This window comes from Eutrigla gurnardus (genome assembly GCF_963514095.1).
Source record: "Eutrigla gurnardus genome assembly, chromosome: 14".
Classification (NCBI taxonomy): domain Eukaryota; kingdom Metazoa; phylum Chordata; class Actinopteri; order Perciformes; family Triglidae; genus Eutrigla; species Eutrigla gurnardus.
In genome coordinates this window covers 23187397-23205864 of record NC_139937.1, presented here as the reverse complement: position 1 = coordinate 23205864, position 18468 = coordinate 23187397, and the positions used below count along the sequence as shown (strand labels likewise).

General features: G+C 43.8%; 1 protein-coding gene across 2 annotated transcripts in view; it reads left to right on the top strand.

The window, feature by feature from the left end:
- Positions 1 to 18468, top strand: part of pear1 (platelet endothelial aggregation receptor 1) — a 52356-nt gene that overhangs the window by 9503 nt on the left and 24385 nt on the right. For both annotated transcript variants that reach the window (XM_084026438.1, XM_084026437.1), the window contains exons 2-5: positions 12539 to 12649; positions 13398 to 13499; positions 13594 to 13694; positions 17205 to 17297. In XM_084026438.1, the coding sequence (XP_083882564.1) occupies positions 12543 to 12649; positions 13398 to 13499; positions 13594 to 13694; positions 17205 to 17297 (403 nt within the window). In that variant the 5' untranslated portion in view covers positions 12539 to 12542. The remainder of the gene's footprint in view (positions 1 to 12538; positions 12650 to 13397; positions 13500 to 13593; positions 13695 to 17204; positions 17298 to 18468) is intronic.

Sequence of the window (18468 nt, the reverse complement as noted above, 5' to 3'; positions counted from 1 at the left end):
TGCCGAAGTAATAAAACTCACACAAACACCCGCAGGCGGAGAACAGAGAGCTTCCTGAACGGCGGGGGAGTCAGTTGGACAGCACAGGAAGAGATGAGGAGGAAGTGTGTCTGAATCAACAGCTCGTCTGTGATACACGCTGCAACAATGGCACACAGGACATTCCAGCTGATCAATCGGCCGTCGCTGCCATTAGAAATATCCTGCTCGTAGGATCGTTACACCTCAGACCTTCTCATGACTCAGCAAAGTTTGGAACTCTCCTGCTTTTCTATCCTAACGTTTTCATTCAAGGATGCAGGCGGCTCATTGTGGCAAGGCTCTCAGCTTTAGACTTTTCATGGTGCCCAGAGGATGGACCTCAGTGATTTTGATGATCCAGTTGGCTTTTCACGTTGTGTCACCCACAGACTGAACATATAAGTGGATGTAGTCACGTTTTGAAGTATAACCAGAAGCTGAACGAGACATTTTCTGGTGACCAAAATGTTACCATCGCCTTTCTTTCTGGTCTGGTGGACTCTAAATGGACCTGTCAATCACCAGGTAAGCCCCGCCCCCTAAATCATCCCCTGCTTTCTGGTCTGGTGGACTCTAAATGGACCATAATGTACTAAATGAACATCATGCTGGATTGAAGAAGACTTGAAACTAGAGATTGAGACCATAAACTCATGTTTACAATGTTTACTGAGATAATACATCAAGAGAGAAGTAGGACCATTTTCTCATAGACTTCTATACAACCAGAGAGGAGTCGCCCCCTGGTGGCCAGCAGAGAGAAGTAGGACCATTTTCTCATAGACTTCTATACAACCAGAGAGGAGTCGCCCCCTGGTGGCCAGCAGAGAGAAGTAGGACCATTTTCTCATAGACTTCTATACAACCAGAGAGGAGTTGCCCCCTGGTGGCCAGCAGAGAGACTGCATATTCATGGCACTTCAGCGTTGGCTTCTCTTCTCAGACCCGTACGCCACATTTTTTTTCTTATCGAGTTAAATGTCTCAACATCTGCGAGGTGGACCGGCACAACACCTTGTCAAGACATTCATGGTCCCCAGATGACTTAACCTACTGATTCTGGTCATCCACTGACTTTTCCCTGAGAATTACCACCAGGTTGACATTTGAGTTTTTTTTACTTTTAGAGTAATTGCCATAAATTCAACACAGGCATTGATCCCCGGCATGTGGGAATTTCTATTTGTTCAATACAGTGATTTATGACAAAATCTCAAAAAACTACTGTACTGTGTGAAGTGCTAATGTGTTGTTGCAATAAAGCATAGGAATTGAATTAAGTCGCTACAACCCGTCTAACACATGTGCATGCAATATGACAACATATTTCTGAATTTTCAGAACACTTTGAAACACGTTTTTGTCATTGTGAAGAGGGATCTGCTACAACTGAACATGAAAATGACAGAAACGCTGATTTCCTGATAGATGTCTTAATCCTTCTCCCTATTAAAGTTCATTTTTCATATTTACACACGTGGTTGCAAATAAAGTGAATTCCCTGCACATCACAAGCATTAGTGACATCCACAACGTTTGACCATCCTCTCGCTGTGATGAAGCCACACAGACGGTCATGTGACATACGAGTATAACATGTGTGGATCTCGTCATGCGTCTTACGAGCGGCGCCGGCCCCGTGTTGAGGACAGCGAGGTTTTTCGCCTGTGTTCTTTGCCGTGACAGTTTACAACGCGACGCTGTGTTTTCTGGTCACGGTTTGTGGGGGAAAAAAAAAAGAGCAGCGTTTTCTTTACAAGGACTCCGTGTGTGTCTGCGCCTGTACGATCCACAGAGCATTACTGCACATATAATTACAACTCTGTATGGTCATGTCCTTCTCAAACCTCAGCCAGAGCCTCCATTTTGGTGTTTTCCACCATTTCACTGAGCAAAGTTTGGATGAAAAACACTCTGTTTGATGAGACCAGACATGATTTCAACCCAAAAAGGTGTGCGAGTCTGTGTTTTTGTTTATTCGGCTCCATCGAGGTGAGCCGGTGTATTTATGAGAGTGTGTTTAAGTTCGTTTTTTTGTGGACCCTCTGCTTTTCCCTGACCAGTGCGGCCACAGTCATCCTGCCTGTGGTTTTGGTCTGGAGTGTGGAGGCCCAGGCGGCAGTTTACACTGTGGGTCTGTGTAGGAGAGTGCACGAGCCTCAAACGTGTCGCAGTAATGCAACGGGGAGCGCAACGGCCTCAAACTGGCACGAAGCCCAGCTCAAAAAACAACAACAAGCAGGATTTCAGTGTACAGTAAACCACATCAGATCACACACACACGTCTCCACTAAGTAAATATTACACGAATGAGTAAAAACCAGCGTTATTTATTTGCTTTCTCATCGAAGTCCCCGAAGACTGAGGTCACACTTGTTTTAATGTTTAGTCTGCAGTTACACTGTTGTACAGAGTTAAATATTTGATCATAGGGATCAATAAATAACATTGTTCTGGACAATCAATGAGTAAAAAAATCATATCATCATCAAAACATGGTGAGACCAGATGCAGATGAGCTGAAGTGCCTTAAACTTGCATTCTCTCTGCTGGCCATCAGGGGGCGACTCTTCTGGTTGCAAAAAGAAGTCTGAATACATGGAAGTCAGTGACAAATTACCCTACTTCTCTCTGGATGTATTATTATTACATTATCAAACATTGTAAACATGAGTTTATGGTCTCAATCTCTAGTTTAAAGTCTTCTTCAATCCAGCATGATGTTCATTTAGTACATTATGGTCCATTTAGAGTCAAGTAGACCTCACTACCACGCTACAAATACAATCATCCACTAAGATGACTTTAGCTGTAAAGAGCTAACTTTGTTAGCAGCTTCACACCAGAATCCAGATGGATCCAGATCCAGGAAGGTTGCTGCTCCGGGCACCCAAAGTTCTCCCAGGATTATAAGCCTGGTTCTTGGATTGATCATCCGACCATAGGGCTCCTCATCAGTGATAGGCATCGGCCTACCAGCTGGAGGAAGGTCTGCGTGGTGATCCGGGGGTCCTGTCGGCTCCATTGAAGCCCCAAGAGAAAAAGCCATGTGTACCGGATTCTGCTGGTATGGTCCTTGTAAAGGCCCATAATTAGATACAAAGAAAAGACTACAACAAACAAAAGAAGGATCACCAGTGATCTCACAACAACAAACATTTGGGACTTTCACACAACAGTCTGAAACACTGACACATGTAACGCCTGCTTCTGGTCGCCACATGAGTAGAGCTGTTGTGTCACACGAGATATTTTTCGTGACAAATCCAAGAAGAGCTAAACCCAAACCAGCCCACTAATTTTTCTTCTGTCACTGCGGTCTCTCATGGATCCGTTGGCACTTCTCTGGGGAGGGGGACTGAGAGCCATCGGATCAGGTTTTAGGTAATTGCGAGATGATTGCAAAGGGATCAGCGTGAACCCTTTCTGCATCTGATTGGAGTAACACCAGTCACATTCCTGCCCTTTGGTTTTAAGTCAATTAAGTCAAATCCTGCAGCTCTTAGGGGAACATTGTCAAACTTAAACTACATTATTCACCAAAAACAACAACATTAGACTTTACCGCAGGAGACTGCTGTTCGTTTTCCCGTTTCCCACTAAAAGGTTTTTTTTTTTAATAAACCACAACAGCGATTGTCTCCAAACCATAACAAGGTAGTCGTCTTAAATCATGAAGTTACCGTAACTATAACCGAGCCGTTTCTGACTATTTTGCAACAGAAACATTTATCATTTTAAGCAACGCTGTAGCAGTACCTACCACAATAAATGTATCTGACAAATCAAATTAAATGTATATTTAATGGGTACGTTGAGATAGGAGTAAAAAAAATCCAGCGAAACCAGCCCCGGACTCTGCTGAGCCCATGTTGATATCCTCATGTACTCCAAAACAACAGCGTTACCACGGTGACCTTATCACTCCAACCACTGATATACGCGGCTCTGGTCTCCTTCATCACGGAGAGCGATGCTGTCACATGACCACCAGTACCTTCTGACCTCACTCATAAAGACACCCGCCAACATAAACACACACACACACACACACACACACGCTTATCGTACTACTAGCCTTTTAGCACTACAGGAAAGGTGTAGGTCACCACTTTGCATCCTCTTGGATGGAGTCATCTCAAATTGGTTTCTGCTCTCATTTCCACGCAGTTAGAGTTTGTTTTTATGTAAAAAAAAAAAACAATTCTCTTCCCCGGTCTTTGGTCTGGGGTTATTTTGGGGAGTATACATATAGAAATATACATTTTGCATATAGATTACACATCTTTAGTTTTGCTTTTATTAGCAGCTGCGAGGCGCTGTGAAGCGAGGTGATGATTAAGAGAGCGAACTGACCTCAGATCTGCTGCCTGATGAATCTGTCATTAGTTCCCGCTGGAACCTAACTTCAATGGGGGGGGGGCACACATACTGCATCCTGTTTTTGTCAGTAAAATATGAGGATCCTGGACCACTACGACCTGAGATTTGCCAAATGACAGCTGCCCCCGACGTTGCCGTAGAGACGACGGAGTTGACCTGAGGTGCTTTCGTTAGTTTTTCCACCGCAGCTCAAACTAATTAACAGAGTTTTAAAATGATTCAAAAGCCATGGACAGATTGGCAGGCGGCACGAGGCATCTGTCGTTGTATTTAAGTGTTGTGTTGGGAACGAGTCTATTGTTGAGGAGGATCCAAATTATTTATTTCCATGCTATGACTGGAAATCCCAGCAAAGTTTTGGCGCAGATCAGGTGACATAATTATACAGAATTAGGGGTCAAATTGAGAGAATTAAACCGGATGAAAAATCAGCAAGTTCAATAGTTCAAGAATTCTGACTTGACTCGCTCCAGATAGAAAACACTGCAGAGCTCATTCGGCTAAATTCAGACTAGATCTGTAGTTGGCCTCCCCCCCCCCCCTCCTCCTCCAGATCATGCTTTTGTCACGCAACTCCCCCGAGAACCATCCACTGCGTTTAAGCTGCCAAGATTTTTTCCACTGAAAAGCGTTTTTTTCCCACTGTGGGGGTTCAGCTCTTGTGGCAGAATACCACCTTTTACCGTATTTGATGTCTTTACTGTAAGCAGAGGGGAACGTGTTGATGTAGGCGTCGTGGATTTTCACTGGATTGAAGGTTGATAATGCAGGAAAATTGATGATCACTGTGAAATATTTTGTGTGTGTGTGTGTGTGTGTGTGTGTGTGTGTTCTCACGTTACATTTGGGCGTGGCATGTAATTGTTTCTCAGGGTCTGTGCCCTCCCCCCCCATCCCCCAACTCACAACCAGCCACCCACCCAACATGAGGCGTACTGGGGAGCGTGTGCCAGCCTCACTGCGGTCTTGCAGCCGAAAAACGTCCAGCGCGCCAAGACGAGATCCCAGATGCAATGGATTATGGGTTTTATATGCAGTTTACAGTAACTCTGGTTTAATGCGAGGGTGGGATGGGTGAGGACGGGGGAGAGGGGGACTGTGGTCGGTGTGTCACACTGAGGACTCTGGGTAATATATTCCAGTGTCTGTCAGTTTCTGCCCTCGAGGGCCATTTAGAGATTTGTTTGTCTAAGAGCCGAAATGTAAATTCACGATGCACCGGCTTATTTGTGTTGATACACGTGATGATCACAATCAGAGGGCGATCGTTTAAATCTCCTTCAGGCTGCGAAACACACCGCGGCTTTAAAAGGCCGACTTCTCAGTGTAATTGTGCACAGCAGTGCTTTGATCACGCAGAGTGTGACCATCTTGCTGGCAGCAACAATTTGAGAAGATTTTTTCTCTCTCTCCTTTTGTGGTTCTCTTTCTTTCTTTGTTGTTGGAGGTTTTGTAAATGTATAATGCATGCAATTTTGCAGAGTGCACTGGTTTCCCCATCTAGTTTCTCATGTCAAGGACCCTTTAAGGGCCCCCGATGACGGCCACAGACTCCCGTTCACTCGTGTCTCAGGGAATTAAATTAGATTTGACTTTGTGCAGAGCTCAGGTTGGGTGAGCGGAGCATTTGGGAGTAAAGTAAAGTCTGATATGAGAGCGATGATTCTTCATTTAATGGCATTATAATAGAGTTTAACCACTCCCTCTGCTTCCCTTTGGGATCTAAACGGTCGATAACATCACTCCCTCGGCCGTTCACTGATGGGCTGAGCTGCTTTTATTTTGAAAATGTCCATCGCATTGACTGTTTACATCATCAAAACTGTAATCAGTAATCCACTGGATTACACAAACTCAAGAATGCCTTCAGATTAGTGTCATTTTCTTTGGAGTTTTTCCCTTTTTCAATTTGCACCGCTTGGATAAGTTCTGGACATTTATACCTCGTTTAAAATACATCTTTACAAAGAACACCTGCCTTCACTTAAATGTCCTTCCAAGTTCTTTTTTGAAAGTATTCCCAGAAGTAATCCTTTAATGTTTTTCAGATCATTTATAATTGAACGCATCTTATTTAACATTAAACAACAATATCCAGTTCTGGTTTCTATTATTATCTGATACCCTCAATGGAAAACACACTTCGTTTGCTCGAACCTCGCATGCATCACGGTCAAGTTACTTTTATTAGTGACCTTTTTATGAACTTCTTTTTACATCAAACATCAAACTGCGTTGGTGCTGATATTAGAGTGACTTATTGCCGGGATAGCAAGAAACAAGACGTACATTATCTGCACTTTGATTCACACTTCGGAGCCACACAAGAAAGCACCTGCGGGACCGCGTGTCAGGAAAACCTGCAGGATTTCACCACGCTGCCTTCCTTTTTACAGCCTCGTTGACCTCGGCTGGAAAGCTGCAATGCCAAGAGAAGCTCACAAAGCTTTGGAGAAGAAAAAAGAGTGAAAGATGGGAGCCATATTGTGTCGTTTCTCTGTCTGACATCAATGAGCACCTCCACATGAAGATTTACTTGTGTTCAACAGGACTTTCTCTCTCTCTGTCTCACTCTCTCTGGCTGTCTCACTCTCTCTGGCTGTCTCACTCAACGTCCCTTTTTATTTTTCTTTCCCCCGTGGCGTTCCCTTCCAGCGGGTGACTAATATTTTCTACCGCAATTAATGCTGCAAGTGCATAGAAATACAGAGAGACAGAAATCTGGAGGTTAGAAGGAAAGGAAACGGTCTGATCAGAGCCATGCTTCGCTTCAAAGTCCACCGGAATGAACCATTATTAGTTTTACTCAAGACCATGAAAACATTTTGGATAAAAAGAGCAGTATCATTTATTTTGGGTTGCTCCACCACTCTTGTATCGATTGCCATGCAGGACTTCATGGTCCCCAGAGGATGAATCACAACGACTTTCCCCATCCACCGACTTTATCAAGAAAAACCAGCAGGTCTAAATACTCATTTATCCAGTGAAAAATCTCATCACATCCGCGTTGGATTTGCACAAATTCCCACAGATTCCCAGAGGATTAATCCTAATGACTTAAGTAATCCCGGGACTTTTCATCCAAGGACACCATGAGGTTGAAATTTGAGGTTTACAGTGAGATTTCACAACAACTCTCCGAAGCATTCTCATGAAATCTGTTGCATTCAGGCATCCAGATGAATCATAATAAGTTTGATCCCCTGGTTTTTCCATCAGTTTCATTGGTCCAATCCTTTTGTTAATGAGCAAACATCTTCAAAACGAATGGCATTTACATTCTTTGCAGCGAACACATTTTATTAACAGCTGAAAAACGTTTTCAAATTGTCTAAAGCGTCAATCATGGCTGCTGAAAGAAGTGGTTATTGCAGATGGTTTCATTTTACTACTTTGTGTTTTCTAGATTCATAGCTATCATAAACTGCTGCTGAAATACTGAAAGTGACTGCTGGTTAAACTATTGTTATTAAAGGAGACATTTGACATCATGGATTAATTATTTATGGATATTCTCATATGTGTCAAATTTCAATATGAAACTGGAGTCACTGGTCCGGTTAGCTTAGCTTAGCATGCGGCAAACAGGAAGTTTGTGGTTCGGGAAGTCACTGTGATTGGCCAAGAAACAGTCCCACATGCAACGCCCTGTAAAACCACTATTTATAACGTTTTAATAAGTGGACATTAGAGATGCTGGTAGGCAGGTATTACTACCCTTGGACACAACGAGGCTAGCAGTTTCCCCCTGTGTCCAGTCTTTAAGCTAAGCTAAGCTAACATTTAAGTTTCCTGGCTCCAGCTACATATTTCATTGACAGACATGAGAGTGGCATCAAATAGGGTTGTTCCAATAGATGATGACCTTGGGTATCGACGATCATCAGCCAATAGCCGACACCTTTACCAAAATCAAGACAATATTCTTGAAAAAAGTACTACTTAGTGCATACACATCCTGCTCTGGATGTAAATATGTTATAACTAATAACTAGGGCTGTACCAAACAGTCCAAAGCTTTTGAACGTTAATATTGAAAATATTATTATTAATAACTTACAGAAACATTCAAACAGTCCGCCTTCTTTTCCCCTCTTTCTGTCACTCTTTCAAACACACAAAGCTCCCTCGTCATCACATTCCAAAAAGTCAAAATGTATCGAAAAAAAACCCAATATGATTTTGTCGATAAACTCTCCTGAATGCACCTTTATAAACCGAGTCCCCTCAACTAAAATCAATGGTCAACAAACACCGTTGTTTTCTTCCCTAAAAACTCCCGGAAGACGGAGTGATTGGATGACAGAATGTTCACTCGATTCCCAGAAACAAAACCACAAATTACATTTACCCAACCGCAATAACACGCTACTGTTATTCCAACTACTATTGTTGAAGTGTACGAAATGTCAAACAATTCCCGTAGCAGGTTCTTGTAACTTCATGCTATCGATAATGACATTAGAGTTGGAGGTCCCGTCTCTAAATGGGTGTAGCCGCCGTCCTGACTGTTTGACTAATGCGAACATGCGGCCCGATGGGGATAGTCATCCGTCAAGAAAACGGCTCCCTCGCATAAAATCAAATTAAAAATCATTCTGTAGCTGTCAGCGCTTATGCGTCCTGAAGGGCCTCCTCGTTGAAGCAGAATACGGTAATCACATCGGTGCGAGTCTAGCGAGATTAATATGAAAACCGACGCATCTGTTTTCGTTTGGGCTTTGTTTTCACTGAAGCCCCTGTGCGGTTCCGTTAAGAGCGTCGCGGGGCCCTTAAACGGCTCGCAGCATTCCTCGGTTGGTACGATGGGTGAACGCGTGGGCTGCTCTTTCTGGGCCTCGACAGAATGAGTCAGTCAAGAGAAGCTCGGTGAATTAGCAAAATGTTCTCAGAGGCTAAAAATAGTTTCCCTCTGAACTGGTGCCTGCGTATGGGACTCATTTCATGTGTGTGTGTTTGTAATGTCTCCAGAACATGACAACACACGATCGGTTATTTGAGAGCGTTACAAACAGTGTAGTGGAAGCGTGTGTGTGTGTGTGTGGGTGTGTGTGTGGTGTTTTCCCTATTTATTCTGGTTTGTAAAGCCACATCAAAAGTTTCTTTGCACTGGATGAGATTGTCTGTGTTTCTTTTTATTACAAACAAGATCAAACCTCTGCTATTGTGGTGCGTCCCTGATGTGGATCCAGACTCCACATTAGACCAGTATTGTGTGAAGTGTGCATACATTAATAGCCGCTTGCTAAATGCGTCAAAACTGAATGGGGGAGGAAAAAATGGTATTCATCACGCAACTTGTGTGCTTTCTGCAGCTGAGCTGAGTTTTGTCCAAGTGCAAAGGTTCAAAGCTGCAGTTTGGAAAAAGCTCAAAAAGGAAATAGTGAGTGCTTTAGGCTGAATGTGATGGAGGAGAAGGCTATTATGTAAAAAGGAGGAGAATCAATCAAAACATAGTGGTGCAGTTTCTTGTAAAACCTTTTTTAGAGTACCTGCCCTCTTTTATTCCATAAAAAAAGGTAAAAAAAAAAGAAGCAGGGCAGCCTCCTTGAAGAGTCGTTTCCAGATGATGACACTACCACATGGAGCTCCAGACGTCTACCTGCCTTCCCCTCCCCAAACTGTAGGTGAACCCAAACACACAAACGCCAACATCGCCTCAGCCCCGACTTCAAAACAACTCCGGCTGCACTCGTTAAGCGCTCTCTCTCAGTGTTTAAGAATTCCCATGCGGTTTGGAGCCTTTCTCTAATGAAGCACAATTAAAATGAAAAAGAAGGTAATGAAAAATATTTACCCCCAGTCCAATGAAGTGGCTGGTGAAGTTGATGGCCCCTCCTAATAAAAGCCATATGCCTGTTTCTCATAAAATTCTGTTTTTGTGGCACAACATTTCTGAGGCGTTAGCGTTTGCGCCAGCGGGTGAATTAACTCCTGGCGGTGGGAAGGGGAGTCGTAAGAGGCAGTTTATCAGAAGCAGAAAGATCCGTGCACTCACGCTGATTCACGCCGCGGCCCTCGCCGTGCCAAATCTCCAGCAGCGATAACCAGCCACTGGATAGAGTCAACGTACAAGTCAGTCTGTTAAATAAGCCTCTGACTGATTGTGGAGGTATTTATGATGGACTGCTTCTCAGGAAGGCTTCAGACAATCCATGTTCGAAGCACCATACACAACATACATGAACTGGCTCTGATGGGAACCGAACTGGTGACCTTGGCACTGTTAGAAGCGTGTATTATTCACCAAGCCACAGGCAGATCTTTTACTCATCTTGGGAAATTTCCCGATATCCCCCCCCTCCCCCCTCCCCCGAGCACAGTGACTTAAAATGCAAATATGTGCGTGAAAAGTGGGAACGAGCGAAGGAGACGGGGCTGGAAAGCAGTTTGACAGGGAAACGCTACAGTGGAAACAACTGCACTAAGGTCAGATTTCTAAATCATACATGGATTTACTTTGGAGTTGATCTTACTTAACCTTTACCAAAGTCTTACCCCGGTTTGTCTGCCGAAGCTTAACTCTTCATAACCACTTCGTGTGACAGGTCAGGTAGAAAAAAAGGTCATGCTATTCTCAAAAGACACATTGTTTCAAGAATCAAGAAAAAGGCAAATCTTATTCTTGCACGTGTGCAACAGCTTTCCCCCTAAAACGAGTACAATTGCTTAAAATACAAATATATGTGTTAAATCAAATGTGTCCAGTCGGACTTATCCAACTATTGGATGGTTTGCCATTAAATTGTGGACAGACATTCATGGTCCCCAGCAGATGAATCTTAATCTTTGTAGAGGATAACTAATGACACATGTGTGTTTTGTGTCAATTAGCAAACGTTAGCATGCCAACACACTTAACACAGCTGTCAATCATGGTGAACGTTACCTGCTAAACATCAGTGTTAGCATGCAGATGCTAAGTGAAGCACACAGAGCTGCAGACGGTTTAAATTTATCTTATTTTACACCCATTCTTAGGGCAGAGAAACATTTTGCTGAACTATTTATGAGTTTTAACAGTAAGAGAGACATTTGTTTTCACTCCTCCTGAGATCTGAGGTGTTTTTTTCTCCGAGGAACATAATCTTGATCGGTGGCTGCGATGTCACCGTCCCAACGTATCAGAAACCTCCCCACGGCATTCAGCGGACCACATGAGACGCCGCGGTACAGTCATTCTGTCAGACGCCACTTGTTGAGCAAATAAAGGGGGACAGGCCTGACTGGTCCTGTGTCAACACCACGTCCCCCCCCCCCATTTTCTAGAAATGCCGTCGCATTCCCACGATGCTTTTAGCAGAAGGCTCACACCATTGGCCTGCTGAACTTCTGTTCATTTACATGGGATGTTTGTGAGGAGAAAAAAGGGTGGTGGTGGTGGTGGTGGTGGGGGGGTGTGCCTCCCTTTTGCTCCCTGAGAGCCCAACAGGGTCCCCGTCCCGAGGCTCTCTGTGGACCGAGGCACTGATGGGATCCAGATGCTGCCGGAGTGTGGAGGCACTTGGCTGTAGCGCTGATTGATCGGGGTCAGGATGAAGTTGGGAGTCACATTTCCCCCCGACTCTCGTATTCTTTCTCACTTATGCATCTCCCTCTATCCCCCCCCGATCCATCCATCCCGTCTGCTGTCAGGTCGTCTCCTGACGGCTGTGTTTTATGAACCCTGTTGAGACGGTGTGGAGCTCGGCAGGGCAGCAGACAGCGTTTTTTTTTTATTTAATCTGGCTCTCTGCCTCACCTCTGCTGAGCATTTAACAAACTCTTTAATAGGCAGAGGATAAATCTTAACCGCGGAAGAACCAGCGTTCAATGAATCCATCTATCCGCCACACCGTGAAACGTTAATTATAGTAAATGAAAAACAAAAACAACAAATCTAAATCTCTAGTTGAGAGCAGGAGTGGAACTTTTTTTTTCTTTTCCATCTGTGCGTGCAACATTTTCCAGCGTACGTTTGCCTCACAGAGAGCTGCTGACTTATTGCTGTGTTTCCAGGCTGCTCAGATTTGTCACTCGATTCTTCTTTTTTTTTTTTGCATTGCACAAATGTTGTTTTCTTCGTGTCCGCCTTAGTTTTTTTTTTTTTACATCCATCTGTAAATGTGTGTCCTTCTCTTTCCCCCCTCAGGACCATGTCGACTCTGCAGAGCTCCGCCGCCCTGCTGCTTCTGAGCTTCATGATTGGCCTGAGCTACTCTTTGAACCCCAGAGACCCTAATGTGTGCAGCCTGTGGGAGAGGTGAGGCCTGCTTCACTGCCACAAACACACACATGTCACTGTTGTTATGAGAATTAAACAGCGCTGTATAAATAATGCTGAACGTTTACTTTATGGTTTCCGATCACTATCATACCCACAAAAATCTAAATTAAAAACCGCCTAGAGGCCATTGCTCTTCTCCCCAACAAGAGATATGTAGCTTTTTACACGAGTAAAAGTGCTTTTGTAACACAGATAAGGACCCAACAGCAGTCTACACAGGCAACGAGGTAACTGGAAGAAAGGCTTAAAAAAGACAATAAACTTCCAGAGAACAGGCCAGAAACAGAGGCAGGCAATGAGGGAAAATCCAGGATCAATCAGGAACACATGGAAAACACGAAAGCAGGTAGTAAAATAAACAGGCTGGATCTGATAAAGACACAGGGAAAACACACACACACACACACACACACACACACACACACACACACACACACACACACACACACACACACACACACACACTCTAAATAAACCAGGGGCCGACTGGGAAAGTGTATAAACATGAGGGCAGGCTGGAGGCTGGCAGGACTAATATCACACAGGTGATTCACAGAAAAAAAGGGGGGAACCCGCAACAACAGGAAGTAAAGCCAAAGGTGTGAGTGGATTATGAAAGTACAATTGATATCTTTTGTTTTAAAACCCATTAGAAAAGTGTTGGACCAAATCAAACCCCCGTTTTCAGACGAATAACGCGCTCCTCGTTTCTTCTGACTTGCAGCTTCACCACCTCGGTGAAAGAGTCCTACTCGCATCCCTACGACCACATGACGGAGGAGCCCTGCTCCGACCCTCGGACCTCCTACAGATGCATGCGCCACAGGTAGGCGGTGATGACTCACTTCCTGTCGTGGGGCTGACTTCCTGTTCCTGTCAGCGGCCTGACAGCTTCCTGTCTGACTGTGTTATTCTTTCAGGATCACCTACAAGACGGCGTACAGGCAGGCTGTGAAGATGGACTACCGCAAGAGATACCAGTGCTGCCCGGGATACTACGAGAGCAGAGACAAGTGTGTCCGTAAGTAACCATGGAAACCTTCTTTACCTTTAATTACAGAAACAAAGAGTGGAGGAGAAGACGATTGAGTCAGAGTTCGGGGAGGTTTCAGTCTTTGTTTTTTAATTTACTCCGCAGGTTTTTTAATTTTCCTCCACAGGCCCTCACTTGTTCACTAGATGTACATATACTTTATTAATCTAACTAATTCAATTTCTTTTCAATAGTTTAATGTTTGATTTCAGCCTAACAAATGCCGACTCCTTAATTAACTTATTGGTTAAATGAACAGGGACGGTGCAACAGAGGCTATTTTAAGAATATAATATTACATTTACAAAGTTATTTAGGTCACTTCTAAGCATGCAGTTAATTCATCTATTATTGTTGACAGAAAAGTAGTCAAATCTAAATATAGAGTTAAAAAAAATAAAACTGGATGTAAGCCTGTGAAATATCCACACAATGTATAATATGTACTCATCTCCTTGGTTGCTAAAAAGCCAAAAAATCCCAGAAAAATTATGACGAAATGAGCTCAGCTTCCTCAAGGGGAGCTACGCCCCTCGTCCCACCCATGATTGGGCAACATCACGCTGCAAACTAACGTTAGACAGATCTATGAAGAGCTGCCTCAAAATCAATACTTTCAAATTATATTTTTAGATACTTCTGTATTTAATGAGACTTGAAATATTGTTGTAATGTTATAAAAGGGAAGTATTTGAGGTATAACTATGAGTGCACACGTGGCTGGCCTAACAAAGAAGTTATAGCACAATACCACGATTATATGTTCCCCTGTGCAACACACACACACACACACACACACACACACACACACACACACACACACACACACACACACACACACACACACACACACACACACACACACACTATGAGTAGCTCATGACACTGGAATTACCACAATTATGGGTTGTGTTTCCACTGGAGTGTCTCCGTCGATGCTGGCTGCACCGACTGGAAGCTTCAACTAAACTGTGTGTTGCTGACACGATAACAACCCTCCTCACGTTTTTCCCCTTTCACTTCAACCATTGCACATCTTTTCAAACGACTGTTATTTCATCAACTGAGCATCTGCTGCTGATGAACTCAGGGGTGTGGCACGACTCACGATGACGCCGAGGCCAGAGAGCCTCGAGGTCGATTGCATAAATGATCGTTCATAAAGTTACAAGTTTATGAAACTCTTTTTCAGCGTTTTATGGTGAGGATTATCATTTAGTTTGTGCTGATTTTATACTTAAATGCACTTTAACGTGCTATCCTGTGAATTCAGTGTGTTTTGTAGATCTATAAATGAATGAAAGCATGGTTCTTTGTGTGATTTAAGTCATTTTAAACCTATGACCTCATCTTAACTTCAAAGCCGAGGTGAAATTTAACCATAAGATTAAATCCCTGGTCAAATTGTGCATCGATTTGAGGATAAGAGCTGAAAAAATCACCAAAACAAATCAATTTCTTTGCATTTTTATACCAAAATACAGTATGTTTTCTGCCTGGAACACAAATTGTCCTTACCTTAACTAGTACCAACCGATTTCAACCAGTAATATCACAATATCTATCTTTTGAATGATCGAATCAGATCCTTCCCAACGTTGCCTCCCGTCTGCCTCCTGTTTCCCATCACCATTCTCAAAATGCCATTTCAGCTGGACTTTATCTACCCTAAAAGTTCACTGTCACTTTAAGGTGGTTGTATTTCACAATAATAAATGTTTGGATGCAGTAATTAGAATAAACATCATCGTTCACGGTCGTCGTCAGTCAGCGGTGACGTATACAAACGGAGTGAAACCCATACGCGGCCGCGGCGCTTTGAGAAAATGCTACCTTGGCTTTCACGAGCCTTCTCATCACCGTGGCGATAATAACACGCTTTCCTCGCTTTGTGCTCCAAAAATCTGACATTTTTGGAGATAAATGTTTTCACTCAGAGGAGATAATGTGCATTTTCGGTTGCTTGTAGAGTTTTCTTTTGTAGCCAAACACAAAAGCCTTTGATGTTACTGACCGACATCAGGAAAGCAAAGATTGGAGCCGACTGATTGCTGTTTTTAGGCTTTATAATTGAAATATCTACGTGGCGTACAGGACTCCTCCTACACCCACCCTCTGTACAAAGTGTTTTTCTTCTTCTACACACATATAATTACACATAATTACACTTACCTTCTTCTTTGATGAGATGTGAGCGTTTTCTTAGATCCCTCAAATCGTCGGCCTCCAGTTTTCACACCTTTAGCTGGAGAGGAGAAAATAATCAGTTAAATGACTATTTATTGAAAAGAACGCCACCACAAAACAGGATGTGGTTAGAAAACATTTGTCTGGTGTGAGAGACACTAATTTGGTATAATTAGCAGGACTTAATTAATAGCACAGTCATTTATGATGCAGGCAGGAGCACGGATCAAAGACCGACTCTGAGACGAAGCGACGGTGCTTCCTGTTGTACAGCTCACACACTCTTTATGAACTCATTCAACACACTGGGAAAAAGTGCACTTTTCAAATGGATTCATTCAAAAATAATAATTTCTTCTCTCACAGAATAGACAGACGCACATTACACAAACAGAGCACACAAAGTTACAAAAAGTAAATATAGTGACATCACACTTATTATAATATTACAGTTTAAACGGGTAGTAACACATCTGGGATAATACCCACAGTTTTATATGCCCTATACCTCCGGTTCTGAAGAGTGAAGCCGAAGCTGAAGTGCCTTAAACTGTCATTCTCTCTGCTGGCCACGAGGGGGCGACTCCTCTCTGGTTGTATGGAAGTCTATGAGAAAATGGTCCTACTTCTCTCTGCTGGCCATCAGGGGGCGACTCCTCTCTGGTTGTATAGAAGTCTATGAGAAAATGGTCCTACTTCTCTCTGCTGGCCACCAGGGGGCGACTCCTCTCTGGTTGTATAGAAGTCTAAGAGAAAATGGTCCTACTTCTCTCTGCTGGCCACCAGGGGGCGACTCCTCTCTGGTTGTATAGAAGTCTATGAGAAAATGGTCCTACTTCTCTCTTGATGTATTATCTCAGTAAACATTGTAAACATGAGTTTATGGTCTCAATCTCTAGTTTCAAGTCTTCTTCAATCCAGCATGAAGTTCATTTAGTACATTATGGTCCATTTAGAGTCCACCAGACCAGGAAGCAGGGGATGCTTTAGGGGGCGGGGCTACTCAGCTGTATCGTTGACCTTGAATTATGAAGCTAAATCTCCAGATCCGGTAAGGTTGCAGCTCAAGGTGCTGATCTAGGACATTTTCCCAAAGTAGTCAGGAAAATACTTCATTTGTTTGACTTTTCGACCGTGTTGTGTGGAAAACATGAATAATATCCACTTTAATATAATTAATAGCTATAAATGATGTCCAGGTTGAACACGATGGGAGCTATTGATGAACGGGGTCTTATTGGTCTCTGGGAGGGTCATGTGATCTGATCACACAAAGCCGGGTCTGACATAAATCACGTCTCTCGTCAACAGCTCGCTGCACCAAGGAGTGTGTCCACGGCCGATGCGTCGCTCCAGACCGCTGCCAGTGTGAGGGAGGCTGGCGAGGCGACGACTGCTCCAGCGGTACGCATCAGACTTTTTCCCCTTTTCCTTTCTCCTAACAGACATTTCCTCACTCCCTTCACTCGTTGGTGTCGTCTCCCATCACATGCTCTCATTTCCCCCTTCGCTTCAGGTGCAGACACACACACACTCCACAGAACACAACAGGAAATGACCACTGACCATTACTCAAGTGGCTGATCCTCACACACACCCCTCCATCACACACACACACACACACACACACACACACACACACACACACACACACACACACACACACACACACACACACACACACACACACACACACACACACACACACACACACACACACACACACACAAGGCCGTTCCAATGGAAACAGCGAGGGAGCATTACCGCATCCACGGCCATGAGTCATTAATGTCAGCCTCGGTCCAGAAACCAGCTCGCTACACCAGAAGGAGCTGCAGCTGATTGTTCAAAATGAATAATAATAACTCCAACAAACGGAGTAAAATAGCATGAAAGCGATAAGTTATGTGTTTAAATACTGTGCGGGATACTGAAAGGAGCTATAGTCCATTAAAAAAAACAGTTAAGAGAGACATTAAATCTGCTGTTCTACCCATTATGACTTCTCTTACAAAACTCAAGTCAGCAGAAATGCTTATATAATAAGTTATTCAAGGCACCGACTCAGAACGGTGAGTCAAACCCGCTTTTTCTCGTCTGAAATCTCCTTAAATTCGATCGGGGAGTGTGAAACCAGAACCGCAATTTCGCGGGGCTGCTGTCCCCCCTTTTGCTGAAATGAAGTTTTCCACTACTTTCAACACAGTCAGCTGGGTCAATAGTACACAGGCCTCCTCCATTTACCCCTCCTATTCCTCTGCAGAGAGAGGGAATTAGCTTTAACGGGTAGCGGTTGATGTCTTGACAGGGGGATGATGGGAAGGGGAAATGGAAAATGTTACCCCTCTCTCTCCCCCTCTCTATTGCATGGCCCAGTTCCCTCCATCTCTCCTTACACTCCCTACCCTCCTCTAACCCTCACTCAAATGCTCTTTCTTTGCCTTCACTATGCTCTCCTCCTCCTCCTCCTCATCCTGCTCCTCCTCTCTCCAGCCTTGGCAACGCTCTATCGCCGCTCTAACGGAGTCTTTTTGGCAGAATGAGCCCGGACACTTCCTGGATGCCTGTGTGTTGA